The 26,299-nt window shown below is 41.6% G+C and overlaps 1 protein-coding gene across 3 annotated transcripts in view; it reads left to right on the plus strand.

The window, feature by feature from the left end:
• MYO3A (myosin IIIA) overlaps nt 1-26,299 on the plus strand; it is a 198,984-nt gene that overhangs the window by 9,215 nt on the left and 163,470 nt on the right. For all 3 annotated transcript variants that reach the window (XM_038389297.2, XM_038389293.2, XM_038389296.2), the window contains exons 2-3: nt 3,315-3,497; nt 23,279-23,413. In XM_038389297.2, coding sequence (XP_038245225.1) covers nt 3,330-3,497; nt 23,279-23,413 — 303 coding nt within the window. In that variant the 5' untranslated portion in view covers nt 3,315-3,329. The remainder of the gene's footprint in view (nt 1-3,314; nt 3,498-23,278; nt 23,414-26,299) is intronic.

Below are 26,299 nucleotides of genomic sequence, written 5' to 3' on the forward strand. Positions count from 1 at the left end.
GTCAGGAGATCTGGGTTCTAGGCTTGTCTCTGTTCCAGACTTCTAATATGATATTGGGCTTCACATCTCTGTGCCTCAGTTCTCCCTCTTTAAAGTGGAGGTAATGATGTTCCCTTTCTCCTACCCTTGGTCTGTTCTGTATACTAAGCTCTATGGGTCAGGGACTCTCTTGTACAGTGCTCAGAACAGGGCCCTGATCTTGAGTTGGGGTCTTTATGCACTACTGTAATACTAACAATATTTTTGTGAGTGTAAGAGAGAGACCTTCCCCTTTAAGGGTCAGAAGGCCTTGTGCCTGTCAGTCCTGCCCTGCTATATCTGTGTGGGATTTAAGAGGAGGAAGGCCCAGCAGTTGAGTGCTGGTTGGAACAGTCCGTCTGCTCTCCTTCCCAATGAGAGGCAAGTAGCTGGGCTTACACTAGGAACTGGCTGTGGCCTGCCTGAGGCCCTTGGTAAGAGGGTAGACCTGACCTGGATGGTTGAGCTGTCTGAAGTCCAGGAGCTGGTGAGACAAGCTGTTGGCTGCTGGGATCTTGCCTGTATGGAAGGGGGCTGAAGGCTGAGTCCAGCAGGACTGAACTTTTCTTTTGATGGTGTATTGAACTTGAACTAAGGAATTCTGTTACCCCGCGAGAGGTTGAACACTGTAAAGTGGCTAGGTTGGAGGGCCAAGTCACCTCTATGGCAGGAGCAGGCCAAAGATTTTAGGAGGGAAACTGAGGTAGTAGTTCCACAGCACTGGGTCTTGTTGTGTGGGGCACTCTGGGATGGTGAGACTGGAACAGTGAGTTGCATTAGTTGCAAAACGCTATACACACTTTCATTGTGTCTTGGTCATCTAAATTATCATGTAGGCATCTAGATTACTTCACCCGGAAGACATTTATTTTTACAGAAAGCCTGCAATATATGTTCTAAATATCTAGCCAAATTTGGACAGCTGTATCCTTATACAGGTAACACTGTATAAAATGATTAATATATTAAAGAAAGCAGTGTCAATATGATGGAAATCTTAACATAATATGGAAAATATTAGTGAAATGGTTCTGTTCACAATGTAGAATTGTGTACAACATACCAATGCAGTTTCTAACACACTATAACTAACTTACTCTGCTAACATGGGGTTAGGCTGATGACACAAAATGACTACAGTGTAGCATATTTGAAAAACATTATCCCAAGATTTTAAAAATGAGTGTCTAAAAAGCATTTTTGAAAATCGGAGTACTTACTTAGCTGTCCCAATAAGGACTTAAGAACCTAACATCTCAGCGCCACACTTTTGAAAATCATGGCCCAACATGTGAGAAAATGAGAAATCAGTCTTTAAAGCAATTTTTGATTGAGTTAAACCTCTATGAAGAGTGTTCTGATTTTTACACTGAAGATGCTAGACATTTAGCAGATGTAAAATAAAGACTTAGGTTGCACTAGTGGATTGTATCCTTCATTGAACTGGATGCAAGTGTAACCCTCCCTTTCCAATATATAAAATGAGCATTAAAAAATGTGCAGCGCTAAACACCTCTTCCATGACGCTGTATGCTATATGTCAAAAGGACACAGTATTGTGAAAGGATTCCCCTCCTTGGACAGTCTTAGTTATATGCAGCTTAATTTGAAATGTACATAAATTCTAAGAATAGGGTCTGTGACGGGTTCGGTCACAGAGACACCCTTGGGACTGTCACTTGACGTGCTGAAATTACCTCTGAACCTGTTTTCCCTGCCAGCTTGGGACTTCCAGAATCCTGCTTTGTTGAGCCAGACATGCTAGCCTGCTGCAACACGGGTCCAGGTCTGGTCCACGCCTCGAAAACTGTAGGCTTTAACTGAAAAACACTCAGCAGGCTTCCTATTTCCAGCACCCAGACTCCCAGCTCCCAATGGGATCCAAACCCCAAATAAATCCGTTTTACTCTGTATAAAGCTTATACCGGGTAAACTAATAAATTGTCTGCCCTCTATAACACTGTTAGAGAGAGATGCACAGCTGTTTGCTCCCCCAGGTTTTAATTACTTACTCTGGATTTACTAATAAACAAAAGTGATTTTATTAAGTATAAAAAGTAGGATTTAAGTGGTTCCAAGTAATACCAGTTAGAACAAAGTAAGTTACCAAGCAAAAACACGCAAGTCTGAACCTAATACCTGTAATCAGTTTCTTAATGTAATATCTCGCCCTCAGAGATGTTCCAATAAGCTTCTTTCACAGACTAGACTCCTTCCTAGTCTGGGCCCAATCCTTTCCCCTGGTACAGTCCTTGTTAGTTCCAGCAGCCATCTTAGGTGTTAAGCAGGGGCTTTCTCATGATTGGCTGCTTCTTTGTCCTGCGCCACCCCTTTTTATAGCTTTGGCACAAGGCAGGAATCTTTTGTCTCTTTAGGTGCCCACCTCTCTTTCTAAATGGAAAAGTATCAGATTTAAGAGGGATTTCAGCATCATGTGACATGGTCACATATCCTGTGAGACCCCAGCCTCCATTCTTCCTAGGCTGACTCACAGGTACACAGGAAGGTTTGCAAGTAAACAGAACCATTTACAATTAATTGATTCTGAAGCACCCTTAATAGCTTCCACCTAATATGTTTACATTAGTAATACAAGTTTATATCTTATTCTCCTAACTCCAGACATAGAAATAATACATGTAAACAAATAGGATGAACACACTCAGTAGATTATAAGCTTTGTAATGATACCTTATAAGATACCTTTTGCATAAAGCATATTCCAGTTACATCATATTCACATTTATAAGCATATTTTCATAAAGCAGCTAGAGTGCAACGACACAGGGTCCTAAAAGTTGACAGTCTACTTCGAAGTTTTAACTGCATGGAACTATTGCATCATTCCTCAGTAAGATTTTTGTCATTGTTCCCTTGAAAGCGTTATCCATAATGGGCAAAGCCCTTATTCATGGCTTAAATAGACCAATTCTCAGCAGGTATAACTTTTCCCTCCACCCTCAGCTTAAATTTTGGCTCTCTTTGAAGTCAATGGCAAAAATCTCATTGACTTCAATGGAGCCAGAATTTCACTCAAAAGTATGCAGTTCACCTTTTCCCATTTCATACCATGTTGATCCTACTATCCATATTTAGCACAAATTCCTTTTCCCTGGTTTTTTTGAGTTCCATTGCGGTGATTATATGCACACTGCATGCAAAAGCAGTTCCAGATTGCAGTTACATCTGAGATTAAAACTGATATCTTAGTTTTATCACATTTATAAGCCATTAATATCAACTGACTTCTTATATGAAATGAAAACTGAAATGAGATATTTTTTTTTTCTTTCCAGGACCTGATATCGGAGATGCTTCCATTAACTGGGAAAACAATAATATTTGATAGTTTTCCTGATCCTTCAGAAACATGGGAAATAATTGAGACTATTGGCAAAGGAACATATGGCAAAGTTTTTAAGGTGTTGAACAAAACAAATGGCAGCAAAGCAGCAGTCAAGATCTTGGACCCAGTTCATGTAAGCTACTTTAATATTTGTTTTTTATTTAGTTGTAACTTACTATGTAACCTCGTACGTTGGTTTGTAAGTTGCATTAGAAAAATAAAGTGGAAAATAACCATTTATAAACACTTAACCAAGATGTTTTCTAGCTAATACGTATTTTTAGGCCTGTCAAGTGATTAAAAACGTTAATCGGGATTAATCGCACTGTTAAACAATAGAATACCAATTTAAAATATTTTTGGATGTTTTCTATATTTTCAAATATATTGATTTAAATTACAACACAGAACACAGTGTACAGTACTCACTTTATATTTTTGACAAATATTTATGCTATAAAAAAGAAATAGGATATTTCAATTCACCTCATACAAGTACAGTAATACAATCTCTTTATCATGAAAGTTGAACTTACAAATGTAGAATTATGTACAAAAATAACTGCATTCAAAAATAAAACAATGTAAAACTTTAGAGCCTTACAGGTCCACTTATTCCTACTTCTTGTTCAGTCACTCACTCAGACAAACATGTTTTTTACATTTGCAGGAGATAATGCTACCCTCTTCTTGTTTACAATGTCACCTGAAAGCGAGAACAGGTGTTCACATGGCACTGTTGTAGTTGGCATCGCAAGATATTTACGTGCCAGATGCGTTAAAGATTCATATGTCCCTTCATGACTCAACCACCATTCCAAAAGCCGTGCGTCCGTGTTGATGATGGGTTCTGCTCGATAACAATCCAAAGCAATGCAGACTGAAGCATGTTCACTTTCATAATCTGAATCAGATGCCACCAGCGGAAGGTTGATTTTCTTTTTTGGTGGTTTGGGTTCTGTAGTTTCCACATCGGAGTGTTGCTCTTTTAAGACTTCTGAAAGCATGTTCCACACCTCGTCCCTCTCAGATTTTTGGAAGGCACTTCAGATTCTTAAACCTTGGGTTGAGTGCTGTAGCTATTTTTAGAAATCTCACATTGGTATCTTTGTGTTTTGTCAAATCTGCAGTGAAAGTGTTCCTAAAATGAACAACATGTGCTGGGTCATCATCAGAGATTGCTATAATTTGAAATATATGACAGAAAGTGGGTAAAACAGAGCAGGAGACGAACTGTTCTTCCCCAAGGAGTTCAGTCACAAATTTAATAAACGCATTATTTTTTAACGAGCATCATCAGCATGGAAGCATGTCCTCTCTGGAATGATGGTTGAAGTATGTAGGGGCATATGAATATTTAGCATATCTGGCACATAAATATCTTGCAATGCCAGCTTCAGAAGTGCCATGCGAATGCCTGTTCTCACTTTCAGTTGACATTGTAAATAAGAATTTATCTTCTGTAAATGTAAACAAACTTGTTTCTCTTAGCAATTGGCTGAACAAGAAGTAGGACTGAGTGGACTTGCAGGCTCTAAAGTTTTACATTGTTATGTAACAACAAAAAATCTACATTTGTAAATTACACTTTCACGATAAAGAGATTGCATTATGGTATTGTATGAGGTGAATTGAAAAATACGATTTGTTGTTTTTACAGTGCAAATATTTGTAATAAAAATAATATAAAGTGAGCAATGTACACTTTGTATTCTGTGTAATTCAATATATTTGAAAATGTAGAAAAACCAACAAATATTTAATAAATTTCAATTGGTATTCTATTGTTTAACAATGTGATTAAAACTGTGATTAATCGCAATTAATTTTTTTAGTTAATCGTGTGAGTTAACTGCGATTAATCGACAGCCCTAGTATTTTTCTTATGTTTTGTGTTCTTGGGAATGACACTTGCCTGTTTGTTTGATCAGATGTAATCAATCAGTCACAGATGTGAACTTTGTTAATTCTAATTTAGAATTAGTTTCAGCATTGAATTCTCTTGGGTATCCATCAAACACTTTTTTTCTTTTATTTTTTCTTCTAGAAAAAGTTCTAAATTCCCTCATGGGTTGCATGTACAGAATCCCAACTGTCTTATAATTGTATAGTTTCACCATTTAGTCCCTTTTACTCCTTTACGTACTAGCTATGAGAGAGTCTCTTAATGTCAAATAAATCAGCCATTCCCTTCCAAAATAATAGAATGCATGTTTGAGTGTGCTTATCTAGATTATATGCAATAAATTACTCTTCTAAAATGGAAATGCTGAATCAATAAATATTTCATTCTAAATATGTTCTGTGCTTAACAAAACATAAAGACCAAGTCTTCCACTTCCTTGATGAATTACCATTTTAAAAAGACAAAGGCAACAATCCTTACGCACACAGCACCAGATGACCAGGAGGTAGATTCACCATATAGCATAGCATATTTCTTCATAAATAAATGAAATTAATTGGATGACAGATTAGTAGTTAATAGGCCTTATGGAAGTAGTGTCTTCTGAGGAGGAATTTGAAAGAGGAGAAGAGAACTCAACAGGACCATTCTTGTTAGTAACCACGGGTCCTTCTGTTGCAAATAGATCCAAGTGGGCAGACCTTTGTGCTTTTAAGGAACCCCACTGACTTCAGTTGAACTACATAGGTGCCAAGGGCCTTTCTGTTTGGATATGCTTGCAATGGGTAATAGACCACAAAATGTAGACAATGAGACATTCCTACTAGTCTCTTTCAAATGGCCTGTGCTGTACAGAGTGGCAGATTAGATTATTGTAATCATAGGCGCCGACTTTTATTTTGGAAAAAAATTAGCAGGTGCTTAGCTCCCTCGCCACCTCACCTGTTAGTGACCCTGCTGATCAACTTCTCTCCATCCCTCCCAGTGCCTCTTGCCTTCCACGATCAGCTGTTCTGCGGCGTGCAGGTGGCGCTGGGAGGGAGTGGGGACACGGTGTGCTTTGGGGAGGGGGTGGAACTGGGTGGGAAGAGGTAGGGCTTTGGGAAAAGGGGTGGAGTGGCGGTGGGGCCCAGGGTAGAGCGGGGGTTGAGCACCCCGGGCAAAGGAAAAAGCCAGTGCCTGTGATTGTAAGGTTTCAAGGCCAGAAGGAACCATATGAACTGTATTTAACATTGTAAACTTGGTATTAAATTTATCTTCACTCTGGTCCTTGTTAGTCTCTGTTTTTCACATGCGTTTTCCACACCAGAAATGGGGCCCGTTCTTCATTCATCATCTTGTCGCATTTTAAAAGCAAAAATAATTCACAGCCAAGAGATTATAATCTTAATGAAACGAATTTAAATGCATCAAAACATCTTACAGAATCTTACTGTTTTCTGGTTTCAGAGTGGTAGCTGTGTTAGTCTGTATCAGCAAAAACAACGAGGAGACCTTGTGGCACCTTAGAGACTAACAAATTTATTTTGTGAACAGGGTCCTTCAATTTTACTGCAGACTCTGAATAATCAGGACTCTCTTGCGATCCATGCTCAGCTGAATGCCTAGATTGGTGCAAAAAACGTTTTTTGCACCAATCTATTTCATAAGAATGCATGAATGTTTTTGGCATTAACTGGATTATTGAAGGAGGAAAGGAAGCAATATAGCAGTGATGTCAGAAAATCACACTCCAATTTGCAAAGGAGAGAAGGAAAGGAAGGAGGGTGGAGATGGGAGAGAGAAGAAATAAAGCTGATGTCAGGAGAGAGAAGAAAGGAGAGAGAATTGGAGCAGAGGAAGAGGGGAGTCTGAAGGAGCTGGAATGAGTAAGAGGCAACAAGGACAGAACTGGTCAGAAAATGATTCATTTCTTTACAAAACATTTAGGCAAAAATAATTACTTTGCTATTTCGTCAATTTTCAGTGGAAAAAATGTCACTTCAACTTTTTGTAGAAGAAAATTATTATTTTGTTTCTCTTTTTGTTTTCATCCTAAACTGCCTAGGACTAAAAAGTTTCAACTGGAAACTCAATTTTCAGGCAAAAATGAAAATATTTGGTTTTCCAACAATCGAAAATTGTCGAGGAAAAGGCAGATGCTTTTTCCAAAAAAATCTTAATTTCATCAAACAAATTTTCTGTCCAAACCCAGGAAACTGTCCACTGGCCCAGAAACATCCACTTCACTAAGTGGATAAATAAGTGATCTATTAGGTGGTCAGCAGTAACTGGACAGCAAGAAATGTAGTAGAATAATAATGCTGAATCATTTAATTTCTGGATGGACTTGCTTTACTTCTTCATCCTTACAATATTGTTGTTATATCTACACTATGTTGGAATTATCTGCTATACCTGTGAGTCACTTCACCCTACTATAACCATGAATATTGTAAGTAGGGTGTATGGAATGAATTAGACTTCTTTCTGCAGTTTAAACTGAAGGATTTATTAATAGCTGCAGAGGGAGCCATTGTGATGAGGAAAAAAAACATTTTATGGGTTCCCTTCTTTTAATTTTACATTTTTTTTGCCTTTGGAGAGATGCTACACAATCTCTAAATGTGAGAGACGAACTTGGATGGGTGAAAATCATGACTACTACATAAGAATAAACATTTCAAATATTGTTCAATAATTACCATAAATTACATTATATTGGGAGATCTGAGACTGAGAATTTTCTCTTTAATCCTTAAGAGCTTTTGAATGCTCCTTGCTAAATAACCGTTAAAAATGAGTAAAAATGGAACAGGAAGGAGAATATTTATATGTGAAATAATAATTTGAGAGCCATTTTCATGTCCAAACTATACAAACTCCTCATTCTCTTGATTTATAAAGTCCAGTAAACTTGATGGATAATTTGGTTAAAAATCTTAATGTCAATTATTATTAAAAGGTGCCCTTTTATTGCTTATGGGGAAATTTGACCTTTTATGAGCAGTTTGGGTTAAGTGCAATGTTTTATTAAGATAAACATAACCAAATAGATCCAGTTAATATATTTATCTCCCCCCCCCCCCAAAAAAAAAATTAAGAGGAAGATGGAGTGAATATTCTATTCATTTTCTCTCTCTCTCTCGCTCTCATATATATTTCTTGTTATAATGGAACAAACCACATAATTTCTGAGTTTCCTCAGGAGACAATAACCTCTATTAAATCACAGTAGGATAATGGTCCAATTTTCCTCCGTTTCCCTGAGGCAGCCACGGCTATGGTGTATCTGTTGTGGTTTTTAACTTTTTTTTGCTTTTTAATTTTATTCCTTTCTCCTAGCAGATGCACTCAGTCCCTCTTCTCCTCCTTTTTTAGCCTAATTTCTTTTTTTCCCCCCCTCTCCTCTTCCTTCTCTGCTGAGTTCTTATTTTGAGGTGTATCTGTGGGAATACTAATTTGAAGAAGTGACTTTCACTTTTTCATTTGGAAGGCCAGGAGATTTGTGGTGATTCTTGCCTCTTCCAGTAATGGGATCCAACGCCTGGATGGTCCTATGGCTAAGAGAACCTTTCTCCCATTCCATAAGCATCATCCTTAAAATTAAAAACTTCATAGTTCCCTTGGAACATAAGATGTCATGGAAGGTTGTCATCACAAAGAAAGAGGCTCTCTGAGGTATGTTCAAGGTCATACTGGGACTGGCCTAAGTTTAATAATGACTAAGGCTACGTTTTAGTCACAGGTATTTTTAGTAAAAGTCACGGACAAGTCATGGACAGTAAACAAAAATTCACAGCCCAGGACCTGTCTGACTTTTACTATATACCCCTGACTAAAACTTAGGGGGCGGGGGGGCAGCCTGGGGGCACCGTGGATGCTGGGGAAGGGCCCTGGTCCCCTGCTGGTACTGGAGAAGGCGCGGGCAGCGGCGTGGCCCAGCCCGGGACCCCCACTGGTGCTGGGGAGGGGGTTTGGCGGGGCCGGCAGGCATGCATCCCCCTCAGCAGCTGCAGAGTTTAGGTGTGGGAGGGGACAGGAAATTGGGGCACAGGATGGGGTGAAGCGGGCTTTGGGTAGCGCATACCTGGGGGGCTCCCCAGTAGGGGTGACATCCCCCTTGCTCAGCTCAGCTCCTAGGCAGAGGCGTGGCCAGGCAGCTCTGCACGCTGCCTCTACCCAGAGCACCAGCTTTGCAGCTCCCATTGGCCAGAAACTGCAGCCAATGGGAGCTGTGGGGGCAGTGCCTGCAAGCAGAGGCAGCACGCAGAGCTGCCTGGCCATGCGTCTGCCTAGGAACTGAGTGAGGGGGATGTCACCGCCTCCGGGGAGCCCCCCCAGGTAAGCAAGCTCGCCTCATCCCCAACCCTCTCCCACACCTGCACGCTGCTGCTGCTGCGTGGGGCCCTGGTGGTTCAAGACTACCCTAGCAGTGACCAGTGTTAGGGACGTCTTAGGGATTCCACTTCATGCACATTGTCCCAAAAGATAATTGGTCTCAGCCCAGTTGTTCAGCATAGTCTTTTGGAGCTCACAGTACTCCTCAGTGGTTGCATTCATCCTGCCTTCCTTTTAAAGAAGTTCCATACATTCTCACAATAATCTAAAGATTTGCACTTTTAATACGATGAACTCCTAAAATAGTTAAATGTAATTCAGTGAGGTTTGTGCAGGATATTGAAGGAAGTTACTATAACTGTCACACCCTGTTCCCTCCTAAAGACATTTGTAAATAAACATGATCGATCTGCATCAGCTCGAGATACTGGTCATCTGTCCAAGAGGCAAGGGCATATCAAGCAGCAGATGTCAGCAATGATCACAATCTTTGTATTGCCAAATTGAAATTAAAAGGGGAAAAGATCAGCATTAAACAAAATGTGGCAAAGAAAGTCAACACTACAGAACTGAGCACAAAAGAGTACTGTGAGAAATTCCAGCTTGAACTAAGAAAAAGATATATAGTCACTGCCAGGGGCAGAAGAAATGGACCTATATAAAAATGGGCAGTGCTCAGATGCAACATGTTACAAGTTGCAGCAGTCACTGTTGGATATCAACACAGATTTAGGCTTTGTCTACTTTAGCACTTTTGTTGGTCATAGATTCATAGTTACTAAGGTCAGAAGAGACCATTCTGATCATCTAGTCCGACCTCCTGCACAATGCAGGCCACAGAATCTCACCCACCCACTCCTACGAAAAACCTCACCTATGTCTGAGCTATTGAAGTCCTCAAATCATGATTTAAAGACTTCAAGGAGCAGAGAATCCTCCCTCAAGTGACCCGTGCCCCATGCTACAGAAGAAGGCGAAAAACCTCCACGGCCTCTCCAATCTGCCCTGGAGGAAAATTCCTTCCCGACCCCAAATATGGCGATCAGCTAAACTCTGAGCATATGGGCAAGATTCACCAGCCAGATACTACAGAAAATTCTTCCTGGGTAACTCAGATCCACCTCATCTAACATCCCATCGCAGGCCATTAGGCCTATTTACCATGAATATTTAAAGATCAATTTATTACCAAAATCACATTATCCCATCATACGATCTCCTCCATAAACTTATCGAGTAGAATCTTAAAGCCAGATAGATCTTTTGCCCCCACTGCTTCCCTTGGAAGGCTATTCCAAAACTATTCTGATGGTTAGAAACCTTCGTCTAATTTCAAGTCTAAACTTCCTGGTGGCCAGTTTATACCCATTTGTTCTTGTGTCCACATTGGTGCTGAGGTTAAATAATTCCTCTCCCTCTCCTGTATTTATCCCTCTGATATATTTATAGAGAGCAATCATATCTCCCCTCAACCTTCTTTTAGTTAGGCTAAACAAGCCAAGCTCCCCAGGTCTCCTTTCATAAGACAAGTTTTCCATTCCTCGGATCATCCTAGTAGCCCTTCTCTGTACCTGTTCCAGTTTGAATTCATCCTTTTTAAACATGGGAGACCAGAACTGCACACAGTTTTCTAGGTGAGGTCTCACCAGTGCCTTGTATAATGGTACTAAAACCTCCTTATCCCTACTGGAAATGCCTCTCCTGATGCATCCCAAAACCACATTAGCTTTTTTTCACAGCCATATCACTTTGGCAGCTCATAGTCATCCTATGATCAACCAATACTCCAAAGTCCTTCTCCTCTTCTGTTACTTCTAATTGATGCGTCCGCAACTTATAATTAAAATTCTTGTTGTTAATCCCTAAATGCATAACCTTACACTTCTCACTATTAAATTTCATCCTATTACTATTACTCCAGTTTACAAGGTCATCCAGATCCTCCTGTATAATATCCCGATCCTTCTCTGAATTGGCAATACCTCCCAGCTTTGTATCATCTGCAAACTTTATTAGCACACTCCCACTTTTTGTGCCAAGGTCAGTAACAAAAAGATTAAATAAGATTGGTCCCAAAACCGATCCCTGAGGAACTCCACTGGTAACCTCCCTCCAGCCTGACAGTTCGCCTTTTAGTAGGACCCGTTGCAGTCTCCCCTTTAACCAATTCCTTATCCACCTTTTGATGTTCATATTGATCCCCATCTTCTCCAATTTAACTAATAATTCCCCATGTGGCACAGTATCAAACGCCTTACTGAAATCTAGGTAAATCCACTGCGTTTCCTTTATCTAAAAAATCTGTTACTTTTTCAAAAAAGGAGATCAGGTTGGTTTGGCACAATCTACCTTTTGTAAAACCATGTTGTATTTTGTCCCATTTACCATTGACTTCAATGTCTTTAACTGATTTCTCCTTCAAAATTTTTTCCAGGACCTTGCATACTACAGATGCCAAACTAACTGGCCTGTAGTTACTCGGATCACTTTTTTTCCCTTTCTTAAAAATAGGAACAATATTAGCAATTCTCCAATCATTCGGTACAACTCCTGAGTTTACAAATTCATTAAAAATTCTTGCTAATGGGCTTGCAATTTCAGGTGCCAATTCCTTTAATATTCTTGGATGAATATTATCTGGGCCCCCCGATTTAGTCCCATTAAGCTGTTTGAGTTTCGCTTCTACCTCAGATATGGTAATATCTACCTCCATATCCTCATTCCCAAAATGAGTGGAAAAAACCACACCCCAGACGGACATAAGTTCACCAACAAAAGCACCAGTGTGGACAGCACTATGCTGGCAGGAGATGCTCTTCTGTTCACGTAGCTACTGTTGCTCATTCAGGGTGGTTTAATTATGCCAGCGGGAGAGCGCTCTCCCACCAGCATAGAGCAGCTAGATGGGAGACTTTTTAGCTGCGCCACTATAAGGTGTGTAGTGTAGACATAGCCTTAGACACAGCAAGAACTAGATAAGCCAAGAGATGTGGCATCATATCAAGGAAGGAAAAGCACTGTAGGGAAAAATTCTGCATGCTAAGATCATTTGACTATTGGGTGAAAAAGTAAAGGAGAAGTACAAGAAAGCACACAAAATGGTAAAAAGCAAGGGAAGATAAACCAGAGATATATTGAAGGGCTAGCAACTGAAGCTGCTGCTATGATAGGAAGTTAGTCATTTACCAAGTGATTGATACTTCAGAACAGGAAATCAGCCAATGAAAAGTATAGATGGAAAAATGCTTACAGCTGAAGTAGAACAGAATAACAGATGGGCAGATCATTTCAAAGAAGTCCTCAACAGACCCAGCCCTATCTCAGTACTAGTATTCAATGAAACATGAACCAAATCAACTTGATACCAACAGCTGTCTAACAGAGATGTCAGAAGTACGGGCTTCAGTCAAGAAGCTGAAAAACACCAAAACAGTGGGAGATGATCAACTTACAGCAGAAATGCTAACAGCACTTGACGCTACCACCCTAATGAAACTGGTAGAACTGTTCAATGAAGTCTGGAAAAAAGAGATTCACCCCTTGACCCATGGACAATTGTCAGAATATCCATAAAAGGGTGATCTTACTGACTGTAACAATTGGACAGTAGTGTGACTCCTTGTCACTATAGGGAAAGTCTTCTGTACTGTGATATTACAAAGAATGAAAGAGCAGTGGATGCAAAGCTTGGAGAAAAAGAGGCTGGATTCAGGCTCTAGAGATCCTGTATAGATCAGATATTCACACTAAGGACCATCATAGAAGAATGTCTAGAATGCTTCAGCTTCCCCTTATCAACTTCATTAAGTTGTTTTTCAAAAGTCATTTGACAGCATGCATAGACATACTATTCTTCAATCTTATGGAATTCCAGTTAAAGTCATTCACGCTATGTACAATTATGTAAACTGCACTGTAAGGATGAACAGCCAGACAACAGAATGGTTCAACCTGGAAAATGGTGTGAAACCAGGCTATAGTCTAACTCAGTAGTTGTTTGGCACAGTAGCACGATACTAGCCAGCAGAGACCTTGTGACATCAAGGATAGGAAAGGCATTCACTAAACTCAACAATGTATGGACATCAAAGATATACCATAACATAGGCAAAATGGAGAATTTTCAACTCAAACATAATCTCAGTGTTATTGTATGGCTGCGAGAGCTATTAAAATGATAGAAAACTAGATGCCGTTGGAAAGTGTCTACAAAAGATTCTGGGCACTGAATAGAGAAACCTTATCAACAACTAAGAGATCTGACAAATCACCAGCCAGCAGTTTGTTGCTGCTACCAGGAAGTGTTTGGACATATTTTAGGCATTTATTCCAGATGCCAACACACAGACTCCAATATGAAGCTGTCAAGTGGAAGCCAACTGGTGTGAGAAAATAAGGTCTCTCTTGAGTACCCACAAGAACCCTTAGCAGGAAGGGCAGAACAGCCAATCTCAACACAGAGCCAATGGAAGCAGCAGCTAATGACTGAGAGAGAGGGGAAAGGCTGGTTTACACATTGTGCACCAACACTGGTGCAAGAAGGATGCGATAATAAAATAACTCTCTCTGTCCAAGGTAAAGGCAATATAGATCTGTGTTTTTCTGGCACTTCAGACCATGGCAGCTGCTCACAAATAGCTTAATGAGCATGTTAATAAAAGTTGTTCAAAGTACCTGAAGCACCTCAGGCTCCTTTATCAGAGGGTGGAGGACTCCAACAGTCGCTCTGGGAGGAGACCCAGCACATGCCTATGCTACGACCGCACACTCTCCTGCACTGCAAGTACAGAGACTGAAGAGACTTGCGACCCCCCACTCCTCGTTCCCGTTGGACTGATTATACAAGGGGGCACCAATGAGGGTAGGGTAAGGAGGCAGCAGCAACCTCGGAGGAAGTCCTGAAGGAAGTTCTGGGTGCCCCAAAGGAGGAGGAGCACGTGATTCTGCATCCCTACCCAGCAGATTTGGTTGAGGAAACTTCCTTTCTCCTCCTCCCCCTGCCCCAACAAGGAGCCTGAGGAACACTGCAGAACCTAAGGCTGGTATGTTACAAAACACCCCCACCCTCCCCAGAAATATCCCCTGTTGCTCTGGTGAAATATTTCTTAAGCCTGTCACCCTGACATGGTCCCCTAGAAACGCACACTGTAAATTAATGATTTCATTGAGATCACATGAACCACTTCAATGTGTTTAGTGGAAGCTTTAACAAAGACTGTGAATGAGCAGTCTCTGTCCCCCCACGTCTATGCATTTCTTGGCAAGCACTCTGGCAATAGTAGTCCCTGGTCATGCTGATGAGGGTGGTAATGGGAGGGGACTGGTTTGGAAATGGCTGAATGGGGAAGGAACTGTTTCATGACTTGAACTTTTATGAAAAGGCCCAGAAGTACCACCCTTTCCTGTCTCCCCACCCACTCTTTCCTTCCCTTTATGAATGGGAGCTGGTTGTGCTGAGTTTCTTGTCTTGCGTACAGGCTCACCTAGGTCCAGGAAGGGAAAGGGAACTGTTTGGTGGTTTGAGTGGTCTGTTCTCCCTGTGACCATTTCAAACATTTGTTACCATTCCCACTCCCTGATGTCTGGCCTCTCCTTGCACTAAGGCATGCTGCAGAAGCAGGGAGAAGTTGGGGTGGGTGAAGGTTCAACTCCCGGCAGTTCCTCAAACACAATACGGTGTCCTTTTCCAGCAGAGAGGCAGCAGGCTTATAGTGTTAATCAGAAACTTCAGAGAAGACCATATAGGCTTGTGGTACGACTCTTTCTGTGTCTCTTTCAATGCTGTTCACTGGACAGAGTGTCTGGCAATACAGGAGCATTAGGGAAGGGGTGGGTATTCTTTGTACATCTTGGTTCCTCTTCTCTGAGAATTCCATCTGCTAGTAATACAGTCAGTTTCCTCTCTGTTTGCCTCCCTGTTCCTGCAAGCATAATTCAGCAACTTTTTGCTATAGCACAAACTCAAGCTGGTTCCTCAGGTTCAACAGCAGGGTAAATATGTTTGGTCCATGTTTGCAGCTCACCAGCCCCCTTCACTGAGCAATAGGTAAAGGGCTGACTATTAGCAGAAACATCTCTCTGGCATAGATTGTCAACTCCCCTGATAGTACTAGAAAGACCTGTCTTTTCCATTTGGGTATCTTGAAAACTGCTATGTTCTCCAAATGATGGCCAGCCTTTAAAGAGCAAAAATTAACCTAGTCAGATAACCCGTGAGAGGAACTAAACCCCACCCCAACCAGCCCCTTTGATGCATTGTACACATTACAACATTTTAATAACAATACCTCAGATTTTTACTATTGTTAACCATAGTTCCTTCCTCATGGGCTGTAGCACTGTGCAAGAAAGAAGGGGACTATACCCATTGCACTCCTCAGATGTTATGTTGGGGGAGGGGGGCTCCTAGATTCCTTCAGAGGAGATGAAATATAATGTGTGACAGGTTCCCCTGGGTGCCACTTAAAATTGGGGTACCACTGAGCCCACCTACCCCACCAGCCTGGGTTCCCTTTACACTGTGCTGCTGTGACAGGTTGTCAAGCTCCTTTCCATCACACACACAGGTAGGGACACATCCATCAGCAGTTTTACACAGATGGTGAGATCAGCTCTGTATGGGAAAGCTCAGCTAAGGAATTGCCCAGCACTTAAGTGCATATGCCCTCTGGAGTATAAACCCCAAATTGTATCATCTTGTGCTGCACAGAAAACTATACAGCATAAGCTCATTGAAATTTACCCCCTCCCTCAATGTGGAGGAAGATATGCACAGCTTCTTGCCCGCCCCTCCCCTCCAGTTATGAATTTCACAAACGGTTTTTAGAGAAAACAAAAACAAGTTTATTAACTACAAAAGATAGATTTTAAGTGATTATAAGGGATAGCAAACACATCAAAGCTGATTACTTAGCAAATAAAACAAACATGCAATCTAAGCTTAAGATACTAAAGAAACTGGTTACAAGTAGTAATTTCTCACCCTAAATGTTGTTTTAGGCAGATTGCAGAGATTCTTAAAAACCAGCTGCACTGGCTTGCAGCTTAAAACTTCAGATATTTCATTCACAGGCTAGACACCCCTCCAGCCTGGGCTCAGTCCTTCTCCCCCCACCCTCCACCCCCTAGTCTTTGTTTCTTAGATGTTTACAGCAGTCATCCTGGGCGGGGATTCAGTGAAGAACGAACCATGATTATGTCAATCCCCTGCCTTAAATAAGTTTTACATATGGTGGGAATCCTTTGTCTTCCAGTGTGATTCCCAGCCCCGGTCAGGGGAAAAGTATTAAATTTATCATGGAGTCCAGTATGAGGTGACTTGATCACATGGCCCTGCAGTCACAACTCAACGTCTATTTACAGTGTCCACAGGAAGGCTTTCCAGGAAGGTGGGAGATTAGCATCTTCAAAATCCTATTGTTTTTCTTAATGGCCTTTTCCAGCCAGCAATCTAGACTGATTGCATTCTGTCCACTGGGCGTTCCCCAGGGGTAAACACGGTTGTAATAGGTGCACAGACAATATTCCTAACTTCAGATACAAAAATGATACATGCATACAATATGATAATCATATTCATAACCTTTCCAATGATATCTTACATGACCCATCTTGCATAAAACATGTCTCAGATATGCTATAATCATATCATAACAATATATCTGAGGAATATGGGGAGTAGTATCACACCTGCCCCCTTAGATTACTGCCAGAGGGTTAGTCACTGACTAATGCAAAGGAAGTGCACCTAATGTTCTCCTCAGGTCTTGGTTATACAACTTCCAAGTGTTATCAAACATTGTAGTGTTATCCATAGGTGTTTTTGCAAAGTTCTGAGGGGTTTCTTTCCAGGTTGCCTGGAAGCATTCTAGTGTGCAACATTGTTAACACAATGCAGATATCAATATCTTTTAAAGTGTAGGTGCCTTGGCATTTAGCCATCAATTCCATAAGACAGTGTGCTTCAGTTTCCCCTTCCACACAGCAGTTTAGGTTTTTCTGCTGTGCCAAGCTCTAAGCCTGTTTACAGGTATTGGCTAAGAAGCAGTATTCTTATAGGACTTTCTTGTTATCACTCCTACCATGTTCAAAAGTTTTTTCCAAAAATTATGCATGTTACACATTTGTAAGGGATTTATCATTAGTACCAAATTCTTTGTTATAACAATTAGCTGTATATTATGAGGTTCAACAGTACCAGTAACTTCGTGATATGGAGGTGTTTCCAGGTATGTTGATCATACCACACCTTCTGTTTAGACAGTCCGGTTTGTTCAATATTCATTGTGTTTTGCAACCTCTTCTTGAATCACAGTATGTGTTCAGATGTGTTCTTTCTTCCCCTTTTAGTAAAGGTGCTTCATTCATGTATGTCTTTGGGGAAGAAAGGTTGTAAGGGGACCTTGCATGTTACTGGCCAGCCCCCTGTGGAGTTGCGTTCCATCTCCAGGGCTATGCCCAAGCAAAAAATCACCCCCAACCCCTGGGGATTTTTTTGTCATTCTCACTCCTAGTGTTGAAACCTTCCCCACCCCCTTTTCTCAGCTCTTGTCTATCTGCTGGGAGAATTTTACCTGCTGGGGAGAATGCGTCGTCCTCCCCTTTCTCAGGTGGGTCATTAGCATTTTCACTGACACTCCAGCCTTTAGTAGGATGCTCATCCTGTCTTAAAGAGACAGAGTTAGTTTTCACAAGTACATCAGGAACAGCATTTTGCAAAAGTGGGACCTGGATTGGGGTACCCTCTGTCACCTCTCTCTCTCTCTCTCTCTCTCTCTCTCTCTGTTTCTAAGAGGTCAGTTGTATGATTGCTCTCCTCTGGAAGGTCAGTTACACAGTTCCATCTTAAAACCTGGAATAGCTGTTCTTTTCTGGGCAAAGCCTTCCCTGTAATCAGTGAGGAGACAGTCCTGTACTCCCCCAGATTCCTTCTCAATGTTCTTCTCTGGGCCGCCCCTCCAAGACACACACCTCTGTGCTCTCTAGAGTGGGATCTATCCCCTGTTTGGCTGTGGGCTCACAACTAACAGCCAGAACAGTCTTTTCACTAGTAGGTACTACGCCCTCCTCCCTCTTTGAATTGGGCTTGCCTCCAGCCACAAAGTCCATATCATAAAAATATCTCTGTGAGGAATATGGGGCGTAGTGTCACATAATGCACCTCTTGTCTTTGATTTGGTGGGACCTTACCTGCTGCCAGGGAGCTCATTCATTTGGGAGGGCAGGAGCAGCACTCGGAGAGAACAGAGTGAGGGAGAAGGACCCTGGGAGACATTTTGATTGTTATTGACTTCTTTAGGCAATGCCAATTGGATTTCCTTAGGCCACGGAAGGATAGGACTTTTAGGCAGGAAGAGGCAATCATGAACCATTTCCTGCAACTGGGGAGACAGCACGGGGTGTAGGAGCATGCCTGGAGGTAATGGGATCATGTGGTCCCTAGTACAACTGGTAGCAAAATACTTCTGGTCTCTGCCTGCCATGATTGCTGCTGCACATCTCTGGGAACAAGCACCACCACCACCTCCTCCAGCTGCTGTCCAGGCTCTCGGTGAGGTGGTGGATCAAGCATACATACACCTGTTATGGGAAGAAGCATGGTGGACAGCTAGCACATTATCTCCTACTGGTACCCAAAACTCCTTGCAGTGGAACCCCCCAGCTCATGCTATGGGGGACAAAAACTCCAAGCCAATCCCTGTACCCAACCCTATGTTCAGCCTCCTCACCCCACACAGAAGATTTCTCCTCACCTCACGAGTGTGGGGTTGGTACACACCATCCCTCCTTTTAAAAAAAAATTCCTAATTTAAAAATACGAACAGGGATGACAATAGTGAACTAAGTTCTGAAGCAACTGATGTTTTTCAGAAGCGCCATGGAAAACCCGATGAAGATTAGGTAAATGTCTGGCTTTGTAAATGATTTAATGAACAAAATGAACAAAGTTAAAAATGAAGATAGATAATACTGACCCCTCATCCCTACTCCCAACAAATAGCCACCACTAGCAATCATAGGAGTATTCATGTATAACAGCTCTTACGTGCTGTTTGCATTGGTTTAGAGAACATTGATAAGAAGTTGTGTGACGCGTCTTCAAAAACCTCTCTTCGATGTTTCATGATGTGCAGGAAAATAGCATCACAAATTTCCCTTGCCTGCTGGAAACCAGGAGTAGTGTGCAAATGGGTGGGATCCAGCTGCCTGTCAAGGCTTTGATAACCAGATCTTGTGCCCACTCTGTCCAAAAGTATTCACATTTGGTTTCACATATGTTGTGCAAGGCACAACATACCATTATACTGAGGACCATGTTTGCCATATTGGCATCCATGCGGGTCCACAATCATCACCAACAGACTTTTAGCTACCCAAACACATACTCAGCCACCACTCTACAGTCTGTGGTTGAATTCCCTCTTTCTTGGGCCAGCAATGTCAGGATATGGCTTAATGAGCCAAGTTGAGTGCATATGTGGGGTCCCCCAAAATAACACCATACAGAGCCACATTGTTTCTGGGGAATAAAGTCCTCCTTTCCCCTTACAATAAACCACAATCTCTTGAGCACCCAGGTCTCATGGAGCTTTCCAATATGTCCAGTGTTCACATTCATTAATCAGCCCCTTTAGTCCACTAAGCCTTGGAGAATGAAGATATTTTGGTTCACATATTCACTTTCCCCTTTCAATGAGCAAAGTATTGGGCTGTGTGCTCCATCGATGGCTCTCGCACAGTTGGAAAACCAAATCCTCTGAAATCTAGCTATAATTTCATGGACTTGGGTTATTGCAACCACCAGTGGATAGATAGCTTGGAAACCTGTACAGCCACCCCTTCTCCGACAGCAGACTTCTGATCCATAGCTGTCAGGTATTGCCAGCTCCCAAGGGAGATAGCCACCAGCTTTTGCACTGAATGGGTTTCTGAAATTGAGTGTTCAGGCAATGGAGGGTTGCTGCAAGCTGTTCAAACAACTCTGTGAAGATTTGCTTCCTCATTCTGAAGTTCTGCAGCCACTGGTCATCATCCGAGGTTTCCAAGATGATGTGGTCCCATGACGCCATGCTGGTTCTCCAGGATCAGAAACGGTGGTCCACCCATGGCCATACCATTGCAATCACAGCATTGAAGACATCTGTTCCATGGCACCCCAGTGGATTTTCATTCATCTTCTTGGTCATATGGCTTCAGAGACCCACATATTTCTGGATAGATTCTGTGCAGTGTCCAGTACTGCATCACTTGGGCATTTGTCCTGTGAGCAGCAGAAGTAGATCCACATCCTGATGGACTTGCTCCATATCTTCCTTGCAGTTGGGTAGGAGGGAGGCTGAGCAGGAGCTGTCATTGCCAAATGTGTGAAGGCAGCATATAGTACCAGCAATATGCAGCAAGGAGGTTCCCAGAGTGTCTCCTGTGATGCATAGGATTCTGGGATACTGCCCCAGAAATGGTAGGGCTACTGTCACATACTGAAAAGGGATGGCATGAACATGGGTACACACTCGTGCACAGTGTATACCCATGCCCAGCACAGCATATGAGGACACAGTGCAGATATGGGGTACCCACACTAGCAGTACATGCACAACTAATTGGAGAAGCGCACAAGTGTAAGTGTACTTTACATGTGACCAGAGTGTCTGTTGCTGAGATCCCCATGTGCCAAAGTGCAGATGAAATACCTTCACACCTTGACTGCAGCAGAGCCCATTATCACCCTTCTCTGGGTGCTGGTGAACTTCCATGTGCTCTGGCATGTGGATCCCTGGTTGCACTGTTTCAGAAACTCCAGACAATATGAAATTTTCTTCAAAAGTATAAAGAGGTTCAGTGGGATACAAAAAAGCAGTGGGGTCTTGCCACATGCATTTGCAGAGATGGGGGACTCAACAGCAATGATATTTTTCTAGCTTTACCCTCCCCATTTTTACTCTGTCAAGGAGAGGGGTGTGAACAGAGTACAGTGGCAATTCTGACTCCACATTCAGGGAGCACTCAGGACCCACCATCAAGAGAGGTGAACTCTGCTGGTGCCTTTGGTGAATGCTAGCTAAATTATTTAGTACTCCTTGGAGTAGGAGAGTTTGGGGAGAGCTGAATAATGAAACTGAAATTAAAACCGAGAAAGATGAACTTTAAACAGAAAGTGGCATATTTGTCGTTTTCAGTCTCTGTGCCTGTTGCAATACCTGGATGTTGATATGCACAGTATTTGTAAAATTACCCCTAGCTGGGTGGTAAGTTTTCAAAATATATGAAATATTTTTCAGTGAATTTAATTAACGTATTGTTTTTTATTATTATTTGTATTGCAGTAGCGCCCCGGAGCCTTGGTCATGGATTAGAGCAGGGATGGCCAACCTGTGGCTCCAGAGCCACATGTGGCTCTTCAGAGGTTAATATGCGGCTCCTTGCATAGGCGCTGACTCCGAGGCTAGAGCAACAGATGCTAACTTTCCAATGTGCTGTGGGGTGCTCACTGCTCAACCCCCTGCTCTGCCCCAGGTCCTGCCACCACACCATCCCTTCCCCCAAGGTCCCTGCCCCTTCCCCTGAGCTTGCCATGCCCTCGCTCCTCCCCCTCCCCACCAGAGCCTTCTGCGCACTGCAAATCAGCTGATTGCGGTGGGTGGGAAGCGTGGGGAGGGAGGGAGAGGCGCTGATTGGTGGGACTGCCACTGGGCAGGAGGTGCTGGGGGCTGAAGGGGAGTAGCAGATGGGGACTGCTGACATATTACTGTGGCTCTTTGGCAATGTTCCCTGGTAAATTCTAGCTCCTCCTCAGGCTCAGGTTGGCCACCCCTGGATTAGAGCTCCATATTGCTAGCCAGTGTAAAAACAGAGAACAAAGACTCTGCTCCAAAGAGCAACAATCTAAAAATCTAAGTGTAAGGCAAGAGACAACAGGTAGACACCAACAGAGAGATGGCCGAGCACAAGGAAAGAATGAGACAATATTTGTCATTCAGATTCAACAAATCTGTCTAATAAATTATTTCATTCAACCTTGATGCTGTCATATTTTAGTAACTTTTCCTTCTAAGCAAACGCCTTGTTTAGCAAAGACTGCTAATATACTGGGGCTGGATTCAGAGAGAGGGAGGTGAATCCAGATTGTACCTTCCAGAACCCAACCCTTAACCCCAGAGAAGGGATTCACAACTGAAGGGAGGGCAGGTTTTAGGAATACTGTCTGTTCTCCCTCCTGGTGGTACCAGACTAGAAAAGCTGCAAGTTCTCCCAGGGACTCAATAGCAGTTTTTCTGGCTGAAGTTACAATCAGCACTGCCTCCCCTCTCCCCCCCACCACTTAGGTCTGTGCCAGCTTCACACAGGCTCCTATCTAGAGGATGTTGTGACCACCAGGAACTATGGCAGTTTCTTCCTTCCCCATACTCCTGTTGGACTTTTTGCCACCATGTGCTTTGGCTCAAATTGACAGAAGACAGTGTAAGCTAAAGATGACTTTAGTCTTAATTCTGTATAGTTAAATATATTAAATAGGGTATTGTGACTGAACAGAACTGAGTATATGTTTTACAGTGTGTAATGGATGCACTAATATTTCATTTGACTTTGTTTTATCTTTAGACAAAGTTTGAATAGATTGCACACTATGTGTCAATTTTCACATGGCCTTGGGTTTGCTGACTATTTATTTTTGTGATATGCTGCACTAGGATATTGATGAAGAAATTGAAGCCGAGTACAACATTTTGAAAGCTCTCTCTGATCATCCCAACGTAGTCAAGTTCTATGGAATGTACTACAAGAAAGATGTGAAGAATGGAGACCAACTTTGGCTGGTTCTTGAGGTAGATAATTTCTAATTATTGAATTTTAATATTTTTTAAAAGCAGTTTTCTTCCTGGCAGCATTCTTACTTCACTTGCAAACCCATCGTATCAAACACAACACATTTGTTTGACATTTATTCTCTTAATGTTCATTTTATGTCTTTACAGTTAAGTTCTTATTAGCATTTGTACCCTATTAAATGCTCCTATCTTAATTAGTTTCTAATCTAAACCCTTTTTTCCTTTGGTGAAGATTGGCATACAAATCTCTATCGAGAAGTATTTGTTTAAACAACAAGGAGTTAGGACTAAGCATGCCAGTAAACAATAGTTAATGTGATGTGCTTTTCACAATATAGTAGAAGCGAATTAAATTCACAGGGTTTGAGTGTATAAAAAACAAACAAAATAACAATAAAACAGAAAAACTATCCAATTTGCTGTTGATATCAATAGGAGTTGTTTATGTTGAACAAAGGGAAACTAAGACATGTAATTTGCATGCTTTCTTCTTTAATTATGATTAATAAAAACTCAAGCATAAAAAGTACATTTGAAAAATGGCATTAAAGTCCACAAAGGCCAGTCCTGCATGTTTTCACAGATGGAATTCCCATTAACTTTCCTGTGAAAGGATTTGCAGGATTGGACCTTAGATGCCAGGAATGCAAATGAACACTTACAGCTATGCAAAGCACGCTCCATTTATCTTGTTAGGCTCTTGTTGTTCTATGGGCGTTTGGTAATGATGGGTTGAAAAATATATTTCTTTTATCATTTGCTTGCTAAATTAGGGAATACAAAATTTCCTCAATACAAAAATCTAACAAGTATTATAGGCTTATCCTGTAAATGAAGAGAAAAATTAATACGAGGTATTACAGTGTATTAATTGAGGGCTAGCGTTTCAAAAAAGCTCATGTCCATAACCAGAGCCAGATTTTCAGACGGGCTTAGCTCCCATTTACTGGCCAAAAAGACTGGCCAGATTTTCAAAAGGAGTCAGTGAAAATCTAGACACAGTTGTGGGTGCTGAGCATTTGAAACACTGGTCCTGAACTATTTTGAAAACTCCCTATAGTGTTGCTATAGAACTATCAAAGTAGGACAGGGTGTGTGTAAAGTGTTTTAAGTCAAGTTAGTAATTTAGCTTTTTTTTTTTTTTATTTTCTGTGGAATTGCTTCTAAATTTTGAAAACTAACTGATGCATTGGCAAGATTTAAAAAAAAACACGTGGCATGCATAGGTGTGCACTTTACTTTGCATATTATGGTATGCTCTTATTTTGGATGCATTACCCTCATTATACATGTGAAAAGCAAGTAACTTGTCAATATACATAGACTAAAATAAATCAAGGAATCTAGTTAATTTGAATGTTTGTGTATATCTGTATGGATGAATAGATAGTTACGTTTGCTTGGAAATTTAAATGTCAAATAGCAGATAATTGTACCTGTTGGTTATTGAAACTTTCCTAATTTTAATAAAAAAAAATGTTTATGGTGAAAAAAATTGTAATGTGAAAGAGATGCCTTTGTTGAAATGTTATCTTACTTTTATTCTGTCCGTAGCTTTTTATGGCCATTTTACCTTGTTTTTGAGCTTGGCATAGTTACCTTACAAGTTATAAAAATGAAGATACCTTCTGTTTGTTTTAATTATTACTGAAAATATGTCCAGGAGGAAGAAATGTTATAAATTCTTATATGTGGTGTTTAGTCATTCTCCCTTGTCTCTCTGGTCTAATGAACTCTATGTAGAGAACTCTGTTTATATTGGAATGTTCTTCAGGGAAAACTGATTTGGTTTTCTAGCGAAGAATTTAGGCCTATGCTCCCCCCACCTAGAGCAAATTCTATGTTTGTGTTTGCGGCATTTCCCTTTACATCTAACTTCATGGAGGGGGACTTGTCTCCCATCCCCTCCCCTGAAAACATCCAGGGGTTCCGCCCCTCCATGTAGACTATGAGCAAACCTCTGAAGCAAAGGGGCATTCCTGTACTCTCAGGAACTCCCCAGACACACCAGCCTCCAGGAACACACCACACTGTGCGGGGGGGGGGGTAAATTTCCATAGAGTGGAGGAAGAAACCAGGCAAGTTACTGCAGACTTTGAAATCTGGGACCTGATAGGTTAGGAGGGAGAAGAATCCAATTGAGAGAACTGATCCCAATCTCCTTGGAAGTCAGAGTTAGGAGCTCCACGAAGGGGAAAGTTCTGCAGGGAAAGGCAGAACTTACTGCTAAAGCCATACTCTCTGCTTTCATGCCCCAAGCTGGGGTCTGTGGATGTAGTCTCTTCTCCATGCCATTTGAGGAAGGGAACATGGGGGCTAGACCCCTAGATTAGTTCAGAGGCTACTTCTTCTAAGTAAAAACAATAACATTATAATCTGTAACTAGTACAAATTAATAAGAAAATGTTAGAGGGCTAGTGAGATATAGGCATGGTTTCCACCCTTGTGATAACCCAGATGATTTTATCACGAATAAATTCTTCTCAGTTAAGTGGGAATAAAAACTCCTAGTCCTAAATGAGGATGATGTTATTTTAAGTGTGTGCATGCGTGCCTTTGCATAGGGGGTGAAATGCTATATCAGTGGGATGCTGCTGAGGAACAACAAAGAAGCATTTATAGATGAGCACTTGGGCACTACAGCGATGAGTATGGTACAAAAAGCTAGACTGATAAGATGGATGATGGGATGCTCAAATGCCAAAAGCAAACACCACAGCTGAAATCGTCAAGCTGACTTGTGAAAATTTGCAGACAGTATGTCCTCACACTATGCACACAATCTTGACACAAAAACAGTTAATGGAGCAGGACAAAAGGAGGTGTCATCTGAGGAAAAAACTTGGACATCAACTAAAAATGGTTGCCATGGGTGAGGAAAAT

This window comes from Dermochelys coriacea, chromosome 2 (genome assembly GCF_009764565.3).
Source record: "Dermochelys coriacea isolate rDerCor1 chromosome 2, rDerCor1.pri.v4, whole genome shotgun sequence".
Classification (NCBI taxonomy): domain Eukaryota; kingdom Metazoa; phylum Chordata; order Testudines; family Dermochelyidae; genus Dermochelys; species Dermochelys coriacea.